The 16,737-nt window shown below is 43.8% G+C and overlaps 1 protein-coding gene across 2 annotated transcripts in view; it reads left to right on the top strand.

The window, feature by feature from the left end:
• The first annotated feature begins 337 nt into the window (after positions 1–337).
• Positions 338–16,737, top strand: part of LOC147887689 (putative CoA ligase CCL8) — a 42,826-nt gene continuing 26,426 nt past the window's right edge. The window contains exons 1-10 of one of the 2 annotated variants that reach the window (XM_087393564.1): positions 338–740; positions 1,068–1,239; positions 1,364–1,579; positions 1,689–1,881; positions 1,962–2,050; positions 7,076–7,145; positions 7,299–7,351; positions 7,708–7,815; positions 8,279–8,377; positions 12,954–13,046. In XM_087393564.1, the coding sequence (XP_087249690.1) occupies positions 1,081–1,239; positions 1,364–1,579; positions 1,689–1,881; positions 1,962–2,050; positions 7,076–7,145; positions 7,299–7,351; positions 7,708–7,815; positions 8,279–8,377; positions 12,954–13,046 (1,080 nt within the window). In that variant the 5' untranslated portion in view covers positions 338–740; positions 1,068–1,080. Of the gene's footprint in view, positions 741–1,067; positions 1,240–1,360; positions 1,580–1,688; positions 1,882–1,961; positions 2,051–7,075; positions 7,146–7,298; positions 7,352–7,707; positions 7,816–8,278; positions 8,378–12,953; positions 13,047–16,737 lie in introns of both variants that reach the window. The other variant, XM_087393563.1, reaches the window with a different exon arrangement.

The following is a 16,737-nucleotide window of genomic DNA, read 5'->3' as shown; positions in this document are numbered from 1 at the left end:
CCTCCTTCCTTAGTACTAAGCTCATTAGTATGACGACTATCTTCTTGTTTGGAAATGCTAGGCGGGCTTCAAGACGAGTTAGCTGGTTCCACACATATGGTCGAGGTGAGTCCACACACAAAAGGAGCTATGTGGCTCTGTGGTGGCAAAGGAGACTTTCCTAGGATACGTCTCTTGAATTGACCATGCATCACACGTCATTGTTTGCATATGCTCTCACACGGATCGCCATTCCCGATGAAGGGTCACACGTGTGAAGGCTCGTCCGTCACATCTCGTCACTGTTACTGCTCATGGCTCGTGCTCTTTTCATGGCGCTGGACAATTCATGCCACCGCCTACACCCTTTTCAATCTTCCAACTTCCACTTCTGAATCCTCCTCTGCCTGCCTGCAGATTCAAGCTACTGATTCTATCCCAGCAACGCGCAAATAGAGTGCCGGAGAGAGAGAGAGAGAGAGAGAGCGAGCTGCTTGAGTTTAACTTAGCCCATCAATTGCGCTGCTGATTTTGATAGAGAGAGAGAGAGAGAGAGAGAGCTGCTTGAGCTTAACTTAGCCCATCAGTTGCGCTGCTGATTCTGAGAGAGAGAGAGAGCTGCTTCACAGAGAGACAGAGCGCGAGAGAGATAGAGATCGAGCTGCGAGAGAGAGAGAGAGAGAGAGCGCGCGCGCGCGCGCGAGAGCTCTGCTCGAGCTCAACTTAGCCCATCAGTTGCGCTGCTGATTCTATTGGAATTTGTAAGTATGTTCTTCCCCTACTCACTGGAAGTATTAGTATTAGTGTGTGGAATTTCGCATAAAGAGACTGTCCACTCGTCTACACTTTGGACCATCATTCGGAATTGGATCACAAAAGTACCCTGTTTCCGTCCTCCGATGCACGCACAGCATCGCAATTAATCTGTTTTAATCTGTTAGAAGAAAGCCAGCTGAAGACACCCTACTTTCAGTCGTCTGAAAATACAGCCCATAACCGGACTTTCAGTCGTCTGCAAATACAGCCGAGACCTGCGACTAGGCATTTTTTATCGCGGATTTCTGAACTTGGATTACGTGTTTTTCCAGGGGCCTCAATGCTATGGAGGTCATCAAGGCGGCGGTGCATCTCGGATTGAAAGCACACAGTACTCTAGCTATTTCCGCGGAAGAGAGGTGCCACACATATGGGCAGCTCTTGCAGACAGCCTTAGGACTTTCGTCTGAGATAAAATCGATTCTCTCTGGCCAAAAGGATCACGTGCGTATTGTTCTTATTCGACTCTCCGATTTACGCAACAGCAACAAACTTTAAAAATCATTGGTGAAGCGATAATCACAACCGTATGATGACTTACTGACTCGTTTTTTCACATTTTCAGCAGCCGTCAGAGTCGCACAAGCCAACCAATGGTGCGAAAGTAGCTGACGTCGCACTAGATTCTTTCCATGACCTTGAAGGGGCGCGAGTTGGAATCATTGCAAAGCCATGCCCAGAATTTGTTGCAGGGATTTGGGCAACATGGCTGTGTCGTGGTATTGCAGTCCCTTTGGCTTTGAGCTACCCTGAAGCAGAGCTCTTACATGTGCTCACGGATGCGGTACTTTTTTTCACGTGATTATTTCAGAGAACGTAAACAGTGTTACAAACTCAAGTTGAGCAACCTGTTTGCATGGACACCTTATCCTTAGTCCCGATTTCTAATGCAGGATGTAGCACTGGTTATGGCCACGCCCGACTATCAAGAACGGCTACAAGAAGTTGCTCAGCAGTGTTCTGCTCAGTTTTGCCTCCTCCCTCAAGTCTCTTCCCTTGAGGCAAATGTTTCAGTTGGTTATGACGCAAGTGGAGGAGCGTTCAAACAAGTGCTGGCTCAAGTAACTAGCCTCTTGGATGTTGAAGGTAGGTTGATGACGTTCTGCAAGCTTTCAGTTTGGAGTTCAGATCGGGCACCTTATCAAGTTTGCTGCAATGTTACATAGGTGAGGCACCTGGATTGATTATATACACCAGTGGAACCACGGGGAAGCCAAAAGGAGTCGTTCATACTCATGCTGGCATGAATGCTCAGGTTGCATGGATATTACATTCTTTATTGCTGAATTATATACGTTCAAATGCAAGATGTTCGACTGAAACTGAACATGCCTCGTGCATGATGTTTCATAACTTGCTTCTATTGGCGATTTCACTCTTCCCTTCTCTTTGAGTATTCCTGCCAACAAACGCCCCCTTCCATGCCCACAAACCCCCTCCCCTCCTTTTCCGTCACTTTCTCCCAATGTAGTAATAAGTTGCTGAATTATATATGTTGAAATGCAAGATGTTAGACTGAAATTGTACATCCCTCTTGCATGATCTTTCATAACTTTCTTCTGTTGCCAATTTCACTCTTCGCTTTTCCTTTCTTTGTACTCCTGCCAGCAAATGCCCCACCCCAACCAATTCTTCCCCTGTCCTTTTCCATCACTTTATCCCAGGAAGTGCTTTGTTTTGTTTTGTGTCTGTAGTAATAAGTCGTGAACTAATTGCATCTATGAATTAAATACGATTTTGCCTTGCAGATTTTCTTTCCTCCAGAGAAAGGAACAATTTCTATTATGCTTGTGATAAAACCATACCATGATCAGCTGTTCAATAGGCTGCTGGAAAGGAAAAAGACTGACAGTTTGGTGTCTCAGGGTTCTGGCTCACTGCCTAAAGTTATGATGGCAGGTGCAAATAGCTAGTATGGGGGATTGCTCGATACATGAAAGTGTAAAAGGCGCCTGCAGGCTAAGCCTTGGAAAAATGTGTGGGGCACTTCTTGAGAACCTTCTTGAGCTACCTTGAGAACCTTCTTGGGCGTGCTCCCAAATTGTGCCTAAAGTTTCGAATGCAACCTGCAGGCTAAGCCTTGCAAAAATGTGTGTGGCACTTCTTGAGTTACCTTGAGAACCTTCTTGGGCGTGCTCCCAAATTGTGCGCAAAGTGTCGAATGCAAAGTGAACACAATGCCCAACCAGATATTCACTAGGATGGCCGCAAGTCAGATCTGTTGTCTATACATCACGATCTAGATGTGCCAGGCTGTGATAGTAGCCACTTTCTTCCAACATCATTCTTAGGTAGGTGAGGGGCATGTGGGGATGGGTGTGATTTGAGTGATGGCTGCATGAATCTTTATTGTTCAATGACTGGTTCCTCTCAGATAGGAGAGGTTGTGGAGTCTTTAGAATGGAGCAAGCTGTGCCATCATGATCTAACACCCGAGGGATTTGGCTGGGCCACTGTCCGACTGAGCTCAACCACAAGGGCGGAAACCAAATCTCATGAAGCTATTGCTGAGATGTGCTTGAGCTTTTGCTGGTCATGTAATCTCTGTTGTCTGAAGCCAAGGTTGAAGGCATGTCTTCTTATTGTGGCTTCATGAGTTAAAGAGCTATCCAAACTCTCTACATGTGGAAAACAGAAAAAACTCATACAGACAGCAGGTACATGTTGAGAGTGTTCTATGTTTGGGGAGAAGGTGTTTGAATCTGTTGTTTTTGATCCAAATGACTGACATTGTCCCAGAAACAAGAAGGTACATGTGTTTTGGTGGAGACCTGAGGCACCCGTCATAGTTTCCAGGGAACACTGTTCCGCCTTCCTGAATGGGAAACGCCGTTCCAGAAAACAGTGCAAGGGGGAACGCCTGGAACGCCACCTATGCTGACTAGAACCTGGAATGCCTGGGAATGTTGTTCCGGTGTTTCCAGAACATTTTCGAGATGCTGTATCTTAGTGTTCAGGTTCTGGGGGTTTTGTACTCGCTGTTTTTTTCATATATATGTACTTGACTCCTGAGATTTGCCTATTTTGTATGGAGAGATGAGGGCCCGAGGCAGTTGTTTGTGGCAATGTATTACATGGGCTGTTACTTCCTGGGGCATGGCCTCCTTTTCTTGTATATTGCATATTTATATGCTCTACGGTCAAAGAATATCATGCATCATCTATGCCATTCCCATCGGGAATCTCAAGCTGAAATCACCATTCCACCGGCTTTCAGGCAATCAACCTTATTAACCTGGCATTGCTCATACTTAACAATGTAGTCTTCTATGCATAATTCATCCTTGGCCAATAAAATTCCCGTCTGACCAAATTCAAGCTATGATGTATGCAAGGATGTCCGGCACATGGAACATCGTGACATTCATATAAAATATGTGACTGGATGTCCTCCACATCGGGTTGCCAGGTTTGAACAATAAATCATTGCAAATGGAATGTTACTTCAGTACCTTACTCTCAACACTGCTGATTTGGTTCTCCAGCTGTCCTAAATCTCTGAGTGGTTTTCCAGCCTGGACCTCCTGATGAATTTTCTTGAAATACATATCAGTTTGGCAAATCCCTTTGCGAGAAAGATAGAGATCCAATGATATTTCCATAAAGGAAATAGTATTCACCTCCAAAATTCTGCTTAGGGCATTGGCATCCCTATTCAAAGTTCCCTTCCGGTAATGAATTTCAAAATCGGACCCTTGCATGTGTTCTACCACTGAGCCATTGGACCACTAAGATCGGCCTGGTTACAATATATTTCAGTGAAGAGTTATCCATCGATACAATGGATTCGGCTCTGTACAGGTAATGCCTACGAACGTTCATTGCATGAACCACAGCTAGGAGTTCCTTCTCCCATCCCTGACACCTAGTCTAGGTATCCAAAAGCTTCAAATGCCACCGGCTTACCATCTTGGAAATTTACTGCCCCAATAGCAAAGTAGCTAGCATCCGCTTTCACTAACGAATGGTTTATTCGGATCCACCAGTACTATCATGGGTGTGATAGTAACAATAGCTTACATTATGCGTTGGCCTATATAGGGTGGAACAGTGTGAGAGAGTTGCATATGATGCTTTGTCAGTTGCTAATACTTCAGAGATGGCAGATTCATATCTTTGGCATGCCTGATTTGGCCATTAAAATTTTTGTAGCTTGCTGCATTTGCATAGGCATGATATGGTGTCTGAGATGCCACAGATACATGCTCCTGCCCGTCATGTTTGCGAGGGGTGTATCTTGAGGAAAATGCATGGGACATCTTTCCTAAAGGATGGATCAGTACCGGCTGTTAGAAAATTACAGCACATTCACAGTGATGTATGCAGTCCCATCGGACACCATCTATTGGGAGATACCTCTATTTTGTCACTTCTATTGAGAGGTTACTCAAATTCGCAAGGGTATATCCAATGAAAGAAAATCTGAGGCTTTTATGCACTAATGCCCCACAAAAGCCTTACAAACAGCAACTCCGTATGAAGCTTGGTATGACAAGAAGCCCTCAGCGGCACACTTGCGAGTGTTTGGATGCTTGGCATATGCACAAGGTGTAAATATACATTTTTGTGGGTACAGTTTTATAAAGCAAAGGCTACAGACTCTACCATTGGGCCACCAAGCAGATTATAGTTCGTATATATGTATTATTTCTGGAGAACTCAGCTCAGCCTTCGCTCTCATGATATGGCCAGTGATAGTATCTCAGAGTCAGCCTGAAGGTCTGATGCCAGCAGCAAACTCTGAACTGTTCACGCTTTCCAGCAGCAAACTATGTCAGCCCCAAATGCTCTCTAGGTCCAAGCTTTTAGATGATGTGGTGCTCTGATACCATGTTGACGTTGCACACATTGCGAAAGCATAAACGTGCGTGTGTGTGTGTGTGAGAGAGAGAGAGAGAGAGAGAGAGAGAGAGAGTTTATTAAAGTCTTCTAAAGACCGATGGGTCTATGAAATGATAGAAAAACCTGATACAATGAGCAAAAGGGTGGAGCTACTAAGCGAGCATCCTAACCCACCCATGCTAGAGAAAACCATAGTCAATGATATCATCATACGTGTCACCCTAGTCATAAAACATATGTGGCATCAACATCTCAATGAAAGATACAGTCTGATCAAACGTCAAGATACACCCGATGATGGACTACATAGTGTAGGCAAGAAGCCCATGATAGATCATTGTCTGCTATCTAGATGAGAGGTCCGTCGTGCCCTCCTATTAGCTATCGGACGCCTGATGAGCGCCATAGTAACCCCTTCGGACGTACCCTAGGTCTAAAAATGGAAGAAATGTCGGGGAGTGTGATCTCTGTCTGTCCTCCGTCGGGTGTGCCTTGTCTCGATCTGAGGGTCCCTGCCTCTCCTACTATTTGTGGCCGGGGGGGTAATATGCTCCGACAGGAAGAACTCTATGATCATACTCTGGGATGGACCAGGCAAGGCCCCCCGTTCCTGTCTCCGTGATCTGATGAGACGCTCCCTATGTCGGACTGCCTCATGAATGAAAGCGGCCAAGCATCTCTGGTTTGGGTATGATAGGAATCTGGAGAGGCCCTCGAATCCGTCTCTGAAAAGGCACAGAGAGAGAGAGAGAGAGAGAGAGAGAGAGAGAGAGAGAGAGGCAAGATACCTTTGGTAGTAGCATGGAAATACAGTGCCAGCAAATGGTGTGTTTGTGTGTGAATGAAATGGAACACTCACAGAGTGGCAAGAGGGGTCCTATTTATAGGGGAAGCCCTGGCAGTAGTTGATCAACCAACCGACTGACCCGACCAGATCTGGTTGGATTGATGCAACCTGGTCTGGTTGGTTGACCTGACCAGGTCGGGTTAACCCAACCAGATCTGGTTGGTCAGTCTATATCAGGCCCTAAACCAGCCTATATCAGGCCTGCTAACACTACCACTAACCATGTGGAAATAACAATGAGAAAGGACTAATTCCGTACACCTCACTGTAGGAGGGCACACCCAACCCACATAGTAGCCTTCTCTCTCCACACATGAGATGTGATAAATTCTAACAGCATATTTAAGAGTCAAACGATTTAATGCCATGCCATTGAAAGACATTTCAAAGATATAGCTCAAGTTTTTTTCCTGTCTATACCTTCTCTCTTATCTTTTTGTGATCGCTCACTTTCAACATTTGCTAATTCTCCATTCATTTTCCCTTTAAAGCACGTTGAGGTCATCTTTCATTACAAAATGTGTTTTCATGGTATTTTCTATGTTGTTTGGATGATATGAATCAGCCCTTGAACTTCGTATGTAATGGCAGGTCAAAATGCTGACACAGGCTTGGGAATACACTATGGATGATCGATTTCTTCATTGTTTACCGCTGCATCGTATCCTTACTTGGCAACTTAAAAGTGCTACAATGCACTTATTTAAATGGAATATCAGATGTGGTCCTGATAATTTTATACATCAGAGATATATGGTGAATTAAAAATGATCTTTCAATAGCCAGGAGTGGACATCCCTTGACTTCGGTACAGACGTCCATGGATTTTTCAATGGCCTCTTTGCACCTCTACATGCAGGTGCCATGGTAATCATGATTCTTATTCTTAAGTCTCAATTGGTTAATGTTTCATGTATTACTTTCCTTGTTTATTCCAAAAAGAAAGAGTTGAGAATCCAACCCTGAAACACTTATCTTATTTTGAACAACCTATTTGATATTTTTTTGGGACTGTGTTTCAAAAGCAACCAAAATCGTTACATCGTTTGGGGCCTTATGCATATTGGTTATAAGTGTTATGCTAGGATTCAATCTTCATCAATATAATTTGAAAGCAACTGAAGCTTTTGATTACTGCAGGAGTTTTTTAATGATTAGATCAGTTAAATTATCTGAGCAAATCTTTCAGTTGACAAAGATGCAGGGTGCCTTTGTGTTGCAAGGTCGAATTTCTGCCAAAATTCAGTGTAAGAGGAGTCTGGAAAAGATGGTCTCAATCGTACCCTCTTAAGGGTCCCAAGGCTTCCAATGCCATTACCGTGTTCACTGGGGTAAGTGGATGTTCCAAATGTTGTGGCCACATCCTTCCCCAGATGGTTTTCTCTTTCCTGCTGAAGTATGCAGCATCAACCTGTTTTGTGGCGTGTCACTTCCTGATTGAGATTTTCAGGGGGGTGGGAGAGGGGATGGGAGGGGAAGCCAAGGTTATGGTTGTCTGCTGCAGGAGAATGCATGCAGCATATTTTTGAAGGATGTTTAATTGTACTGCATGCTGTTATTTGAAGTTGTGAATTCTTCGTGGGCTTAAATGTCCCCTTTTGATAGATTTCACGTCTAAACTAAAACGCTTTGCAGGGATGGTCTGTTTATAATTAAAATTTACAGGATTAAGTGCCTGCATTTCATGTTGTCATCTGTATAATCTTGCCATAATCTCAAAGGCAAGTTCCCTTAAATCTACCCTTCCTCAGCCTGAGAATGATCCATCCATTTTGTTGTTTGGTGGGAAAGCAGGTCCCCACAATGTATGCTTATTTGCTCCAAGGCTATAAGAGCATGGATAAAGATTCACAAGTGGTTGCTGCATCAGCTGCTCGTCAGTTACGCCTCATGGTCTGTCTTTGAATAAACCCTATATTTTTTTATTAAGCATCTGTCACTTTTATGTCTAATTGCCAATCATATTTGTATTAATGTAATGTTTGCAGATCTCCTGCAGCTTTCAATAGTGATTGAAATTCTCATAGTTCGTTAGAGAGCCTAGTCTATTTTATTTTCAGGGCATGAAGATGCAGGAATGGTCATCGTATTGAATCCTTAAGATTTACTTCGAAGTCCTTTGTTCTTGTATTCACAGTGACAGGAAGGTTGCAAATTGACAGACTGTTAAGTTTGGATAGTGTCAGTATATTGAATTCTTAAGATTTACTTCCAAGCTCTTTGTTCTTGTATTCACAGTGACACGAAGACAGAATGTTAAGTTTGAATAGTGTTAGTATATTGAATTTTTAAGATTTACTTCCAAGTCCTTTGTTCTTGTATTCACATTGACAGGAATGTTGCAAATTGACAGAAAGCTAAGTTTGGATAGTGTCAGTATATTGAATTCTTAAGATTTTCTTCCAAGTTCTTTGTTCATGTATTCACAGTAACATGAAGACCGCATGTTATGTTTGAATAGTGTTTATTCTTACTTCTGTATGCACAGTGATGGGAGATTACAAATATACAGAATGCAAAGTTTTAGAATATGTATGCACAGTGATGTGGATATTAGAGGTACACAGATTTAATAGCACAGACTAGTCTTCAGCACGTACTTCAAATCGTTAAGGACAGATTTCTCTGGGTCATCGGTAACAATCAATAGTGGTGATTTGGTTTCAATACTAGACATCCGAAACCCAGATGGCAGCTTATGCTTGGGTACTGATGAGAAGATAAGCGTGGCTTTGTGTACTAAGTTATTTTTATTTTTACTTCATTTTTAAAAAGCTTTGCCTAAGAGACATTGTGGGTCTTTAGAAACCCAGTATAGCTGCTTATGCTTGGGCACTGATGACAGCATAAGCATTGCTTTGCTTGCTAGGTATAGCTACCTTTGTTTTTCAAAAAAATTTCTGATCTCATGTTTCTTCTCTTTCGTTTTCTCTTTTATTTTCAATGTAGAAATTTGGACTTTAAAACAACAAAATCTGAATTTGTACGATTGGATATATTCTAGTCTTACAAAGGTGTGTGTTAAACCATCAACTTAGAGCTACGCATTTATCCATTTTGCCTCCTAGTGTGGGTAGATATCAGCTGGCCTAAGCGAGCCCACCACCAACACTGGACACTTTTTCAAAGGATATGAAAACTCACAAATTAGTTTGGAAGCTTTCTTTATCACTTTTTCCTTGTCCTCCTTTGTTTTTTTCGAGACTTCAAGCAAAGCTAGATTCTCACTACATCATGGTCACAGCTTGCTTCTATTTATGTACATCATTTCTCTCAGCAGTTTGGTTCTGCAGATTCTTCCTCGCAGCAGGTTCTGTCTGCAAGAACTTCACTTTTACAGCATGTTTCTCCTATTATTTCCACTACTCAAGCTTTGGAATTGGAGGAACCTTTTACTGAGAGGGAACTGTCAGATGCAATCAAATCGTGTGGTAGATGGAAATCTCCAAGATGGGATGGTCTTACAGTTGAGTTTTTTCTAGACTATTGGCCTCTTTTGAAGCATACATTGCTGTGCATATGGTGAACTCTGCTTGGCAAAATCAGAAAATGCCAAACACATGGAAGAGAGGTCTTGTTAAACTCCTTCCAAAAAAGCAAATTTGTGAATCTTTGGCTGATTGGAGACCTATCACGCTTATGCCAGTCATTTACAAAGTCACTACCAAAATGATTGTTGATCGGCTCAAAGGTTATTTACATGATGGGTTGCATTCTACGCAATATGGTTTTGTTCCGCGTAGGCATATCACAGATAACATTGCTAATGCTTATGTTGGAATCGAATATGCAAAATATATGCAGCAGGATGCTTTGCTATTACAAGTTGATATTGCCAAAGCCTTTGATACTGTTAAATGGGACTTTATTTCATCAACTATGTAAGCATTGGGATTTGGTACAAAAATGCAGTAGGTTATCAATTGGCTATATCAAGATAGTAAAGTTGTCTGCATACTTTTAGGGGATATTTCTACAACCTGGACTCTTGGTTGTTCTGTTCGGCAAGGATGTCCCCTCAGTGCTTTACTTTTTGCCATAGCCACTCATCCAATGCTTCAATATATGGACCATCTTTTGGACACTGGCATGTTGTACGGATTGGAAATTCCTGGCAGCCGTAGCATGATCGCTCAAGCATATGCTGATGATTCTTTCTTTACTCCGAAAAATACTCAGAGCAATCTCTCCATGATTATGCAGGCTCTTTCTACATATGGTTTGGTTGCTGGTCTTCATGTCAATATTCAAAAATCAAAATTATTGCCGTTGCATGCTAAAGAGGCATAGTCTTTTGTGGCCTGGGGAAATTGTTCCAACTTCTCAATTGATTCGACATCTTGGCTATCCTCTAGGTTGGGGGCTTACTCGTTCTCAACAAACTGATTGGGTGCTCACAAAGTTGAGGGCAAAACTTGAATATTGGAAGCTTGCAACTTGGCCATTACATGCTTGTTTGCGAATAACACAATCCATTCTGATAGCATAGATACAATTCTATTTGCCTCTCATCATGTTCACTAAGGCAGATCTGGTTTCTTTTATGTCTGCTATCATGGATTTTTTCTGGTGTTCAAAAAATTATAAGAAAAGTCTCAGATTACTCTCTATGCATCGTCTCTGCTCTCCAAAGATGCAATGCTTATCGATACTTCTGCTTTTGGGCATTGGCAGCCTACATAGTGGGATTTCCTATTTGGCTCTATTCAAGACAAGATCAGAGGTTGTCCTTTTATCTCTCGTTTGCTTCTTGATTGGAAGCATATTTTATCCCACTTGGAATGGCATGGCAGGGATTCTTTGTCGGGAAATTCTTTGAGGGCTGAGAATATTTATTGGTTCAAAGTATTCCACCCTCCTTTGGCCATACAAGAACCCAGGCGTTCTTATTTTCTCTCTTTCAAAGGCATCTCTTCTGTGGCGGATGTACTTCAGGATGATGGCACTCTTTATCTTTTTCTATGGCTGCTAGTAAATATGGTTTAGGAGCTCATTATCGTCCTTTCTGGCATCAAATTTCACAAATGCTCCAACCGTTCTTGCCGGTACCTCGTTTGGAACTTTAGAATAGGCTTGAGGATTGGACTCTACATTCTTCTTTCTCTTCAGCCCGTCCATTGAAGCTTTCACATATGACGGTGCCCTCTCTATATATAGTGTTATTATTTCCGCCTTGGATTTCTGACAGAGTAAATTCTGTTTGGCATATGGATCGCCCACTACAGTGGTGGAGAAAGCGGTTGCATCTCCTTTGGCATTATAAAGTCCCTCTTAGGCAACAGCTTTTCCTTTGGCGAGTCATACTTGGCATTTTTCCATCTAGGCAGTTACTCGTGCATAGACATATTGCTCCGGCTGTTTGCCATAGATGTCTACATTCTGTTGAATTTGTGCTTCACATCTTCTGGCACTGTCCACACACTTTGATTTCCTCGCTCTCATCTGATAGAGGCTTCGAGCGAGGTTTCCTCCTGTTACTTTTGGCAGGTTCTTCTGGTTATTTGGAGTTCATCTAGCTAGACAGGGTTTTGATTTATTTTTTGTTTGGGTGCGCTACTGGGCACTGTGGACTCTATGGATGGACATAAGTGATTCTCTTTTTTCATCTTTTGTTTTTTTCAAACGATCTCTGCAGCAATCATTCTATGATTGCTACCAGACTCATTTGATTGATCATGATGTATATACAGCTTATATTGAGATTTTCAGTTGAGTAGTAGTTACTCCACTTTGAAATAACTATGAATATAATTATTTTACAGCAATAAAATATTTCTTCTCACAAAAAAAAAAAAGTGTGTGTGTAAAATACTTCATAAGTCCTTACGAACAGATTGAGCAAGTACTTACGAACGGATTTGTGTAAAATACTCATAAGTCCTTACGAACAGAATCCAGATTGAGTACTAGACTATCACTAGACTCAAATCTTGTGCATAGTCTAGTGATCTATTATGCAATAAACAGTGCATGTTAGGCCTTTATTGCACATATTCATGCAAAAGCTAGAATCGTTTTTCGTGAAGTGCGAGTGTGTTGTAGATTATAACTTTGATTTCGTGTGATCCATAGTTCAAAGTTTTATGTCTAGATATCTCAAGCATCTTGAATTGGATGCAACATAATTGGTTCACGGTTAGATTTTCAATTGTAAAGTTATTGGGGAAGTTTTGCACATTGATGGTATAGTTGTTAGTAAACTTCATGATTTTACAGGGTGTTGTCACATTGAATTAAAAATTTCTAGTGTCTACTAGACTTTTTGTATTCATAGGTTTTGCTGATTGCTTCCTAGTTTGCTTCCCATTTTTATTCAGTAGCTAGGTGTGTGACCAATGCTATCTTCTCCTTGGATATGAGTTGGAATTGTTGCTATAAGGATGGTGCCATATAGCTTTTGTCGAATGTTATTTATTCTATTCTTTAAGATAGCATTGCTTGACGGTGTTTGTTTCAAAACCCAATGCAGATGTGCGGATCCTCAGCCCTCCCTCAAACTGTCATGAGTGAATGGGAAAAGCTGACAGGGCATCGATTATTGGAAAGATATGGCATGACAGAGGTAATTTAAATCTACCAATAGCTTGTCCTAACATTCAACACTTGACTTATATGCACAAGTGCCTTATTGATGCTACTTTAATTGTGAAGATGAAGCATTGAAACATGTTTTGTCTTTGCAATTGTTGGGTGCATGAGAATGTAAGGAATGCACTTGATGAGCTATTATTTCTGTAAATAGCAATCATTATAGCCGAGTTTGCTCTTTGCTTGTTAGCTATGCCATTGTAATAGTAATCAATAGCCGAGGCTACTCTTCATGTTCAGAGAAGCGCTTTGATGAAGTAGGGATTTTATAGGATGGAGTTCGTGTTGTGTGTCTTGAAGTTTGCATTTTCAAGCTTTCCAATGAGGTCCAATGAGAAATTTTTTTCTTGTAGGTTCATATTATAGCTGGGCTTTTCCTAGCATAAGATGTCTATATTTTATCTGTTTTTTTAATAGATAAAATAACTTTCTATTAATGCTTAAAAAAGCAACCATATAAATCAGCAGTCTGAAAGGTGCTGATCATGGGGAAAAGAGAAAAATTGGCTGTCAGAATAAGACCAGCCATTTCCAAAGAACCTTGCTCACTGCGCAGCGAATCTTTGGAATGGGGGGCTAACAACCAGGTGATGCTATATAGGTAAAAACATAAAAGATACTTGCAGGGCAAGCCTTGCTGAAACACTTCCGCTTTTTGGCGGTTGTCCTAGATTGTCCTAGATCCGGCAGTCCTGCACTCCTAGATGGTGCACAGTGAAAATGATATCCTGCCAGATGGCAACGAGTGTGGCTGCTAGGGGACCTCGATGGCCTCCGATCACAAAATTGCAGCAAGCAACCTTGGTGTTCCAGGGGCACCATCTCCCAGACACTATCCTCTGGTGAAGGCAAAGGGCGCGAGCGGGAAGGAGGCATCGCATCATGTGCCTCTACCTGAATACCCACTAGCCCTAGATCGTGTAAGATGAGAGGCAAGATCAATGGAGAAGGTATGAGTCCCCTCTGCCAACCATGCAACCATCCCCCAAGTGAAGTCTTGCTTCATCCTCTACGTGCTGGCAATGGTTCGAAGGGCTACTACTGGGCAACCCCATAGACAATGTGGGAGGCTAAGTACGAGTGATCAGCACCAAGTGGGGGAGGGGGCACAATAAAGTCGTATATACGTGAGGTAAAGGCCAAGGGACCGAATAGGTAGTCCACTGTGCTTGTGCCTCCACCATGCGGGAAACAAGTGAGACCACTAGATGATGGCCATCTCTGTAGACCATTGTAAATGATCAAATCATGGACAGCCCCTAGCAAGTAGATGTCGTCCATACTCTTTCACCTGTGGTGCATCTGCAGATTGTCTCACTATCCTGAGCTCAACTACATCTAGTTTGGTACTATGAGGGAATCTGATGCAAAGTCCAGTAGGTCCACCTGCCTGTTCCCTATGCGTGCATTGAAGTCACCAAGAAGGAGGATGTCCCCCTACCTAAAGAATTCAGTGATATCATCCTGAATCGACTCATACGGACAGAAATGGGGCGAGAGAGAGAGAGAGAGAGAGAGAGAGAGAGAGAGAGAGAGAGAGAGAGAGAGTCTATTAACGTCCACTGGAGACGAAAAGGTCTATGGGATAGCAAGAAACCCTCTAGTACATCTGCTTTAGGGAGGGCACATGGCAGCTCTCAAGGAGTGCAAAAGCAACCCCAATTTATTTAGGAAAGAGAGAGAGAGAGAGAGAGAGCAAACCTCACACAAGAGAGGAGAGGACAAGAGACTGCAAGGGATCTCAAGACAAAACCCCGGTCCGGGGTGGAAATCCTCTGTTGTATAGATAGGCACAAGTGCTCCACAAGGGATGCAAACAAGTGTGGGAGGGGGGCCTATATAGGCAGCCATCCCCTTCCTAGTCGGCTGCATAGTTTCCAGAAACGTTGTTTTGGCCTGGGCGAAACGCCGAAACGTTTCGGAAACGTTTCCGTCCCTGGAAACAGCGTTTTCGTTTTTCTGTTTTTTCCAGGGTTTTTCAAGCTTTTGTAATGTTTTTATTAATTATATATGTATGTATTAAACCCTAAAACCGAAACTCTGTTTCCCCGTTTCCTCCTGGAGGCCGAAACTCCGAAACGTCGTTTCCCGCCGTGCTCCGCACCCCCGTTTTCGAAACGTGTGGAAACTATGGTCGGCTGGTCTACTAGGCCGACGAGCTGGCCTGAGGTGGGCCGACCCACCTACCCTAGGGCTAACCCCACCCTACGGCACATGGGGCTGGCACACAGCCCTATAAGAGGCTCTTTCCTTCTGCCTATGGGCTCACTGGGCCGCCTCAACTTGCAGCCCTACAAAGGAGCTGCTGTGCAGCCTATAGGGGCTGAACCCTTGCCCTCTACCTGACTGGACTGCTCCAAGGGGGCCAACCCCCTCTAGGCCCCCTCATGGACTGCCACGCAGCCATCTAGGGGAGGTGAACCCCTCTTGCTGGCCCTACCGCCAAGGCAAGGTGGCCGACCAGCAGGTTGGCCTACCTCAGCCTCCAAAAAAGGCCTCCATAGGGGCAGACCTGCAGCTCCATGGGCAGCCACGCAAGCCCCTAACAGTGCCCAGCAAAATGCGCCAAAACGGGGAGCTGACACGTTGCAATCAGAAGGCCCAAAGGACCTCCACGGTGGGCAAGTCTGTCCTCAGTCCTACCTTACTCTACGCTCACAGGGGGCGGACACACCCACTACAAAGGTCCTCACTCAGCCTATCCTAACCTCTCATGGGGCGGGCACACCCAGGCCCTCTCTCTTTACAATGTGACATGAAGAGATGTTGACATCCAACATAAGGAGCCTCCACAGGGTTTGGTAGCACTTGAGGCCCTCTCTCTTTACAATGTGACATGAGGAGATGTTGACACCCAACATGAGGAGCCTCCACAAGGTTTGGTAGTGCTTGTCAAAAGGGATCATTTAGGCCAGCTCGAGTTGTAGGGAGGAGTTTGAGTGGCAACCACTTGTGTGGCATCTAAAGTTTTGGGATAAGGAGGGACTCATGCGAGGGCAGAGGATGGGCAAAGAGGGATAGTAGCCCAGCTAGTCCTTTCGGGGCCTAGAGCCGCCTTCCTGTGGAGGTGAAGGCATGAGGTCGGGCACTCTCTCATCTAAGAGGGGCAGGCACCCAAATAGTGGAGAACGACGCTGCAATCTCAAAGTCAAGGTCACGGTGTCTCAAAACCACCCTCACTATTATGGACAGTTTTCTAGGACTAGAATCCCCCTCAATATTCAGTTTTTACAGCAATCCCTCCACTCCTATCGATGCAGACCATAAAAAGTGCGGCCTGTAGGCCTTGTTCAGCCCGAGACTATGGGGGACACTAGGGTTGACGAGGCACTGGATTTGCTCCTGTGGCAGAGGGTCAAGGTAGTGGGCCGCTTGGGCAAGGACTAGACCATTGACCCAGTTCTCATCTCAGCAGGGCAGGGGGCACATTGGCGCCTCTAGTTATGGAATGGTTGCCCTCTTCAAGACCTTCAGTGGAATCCGAGTGAGTGGTTTTGGCCAATACAAGTAGGGCGCTCGAATAGGATGTAGTGCCCTTCTCATACAAACCGGCATTGGCCGATGTCTTCATCTAGAGGCGGCAGCCGAGACCCCCTCAAGGGAGCGGGACCAACATTGGATGGAGTAGCAGGTTCCCCAAGCATATCCCGTTTTCAACCAGGCAC

This window comes from Dipteris shenzhenensis, chromosome 22 (genome assembly GCF_047967505.1).
Source record: "Dipteris shenzhenensis isolate YYH24624 ecotype China chromosome 22, Dip_SZ_1.0, whole genome shotgun sequence".
In the NCBI taxonomy this organism is placed as follows: domain Eukaryota; kingdom Viridiplantae; phylum Streptophyta; class Polypodiopsida; order Gleicheniales; family Dipteridaceae; genus Dipteris; species Dipteris shenzhenensis.
Note: the sequence above shows the minus strand (reverse complement) of the source record. Positions and strands in the feature narration are given on the sequence as shown.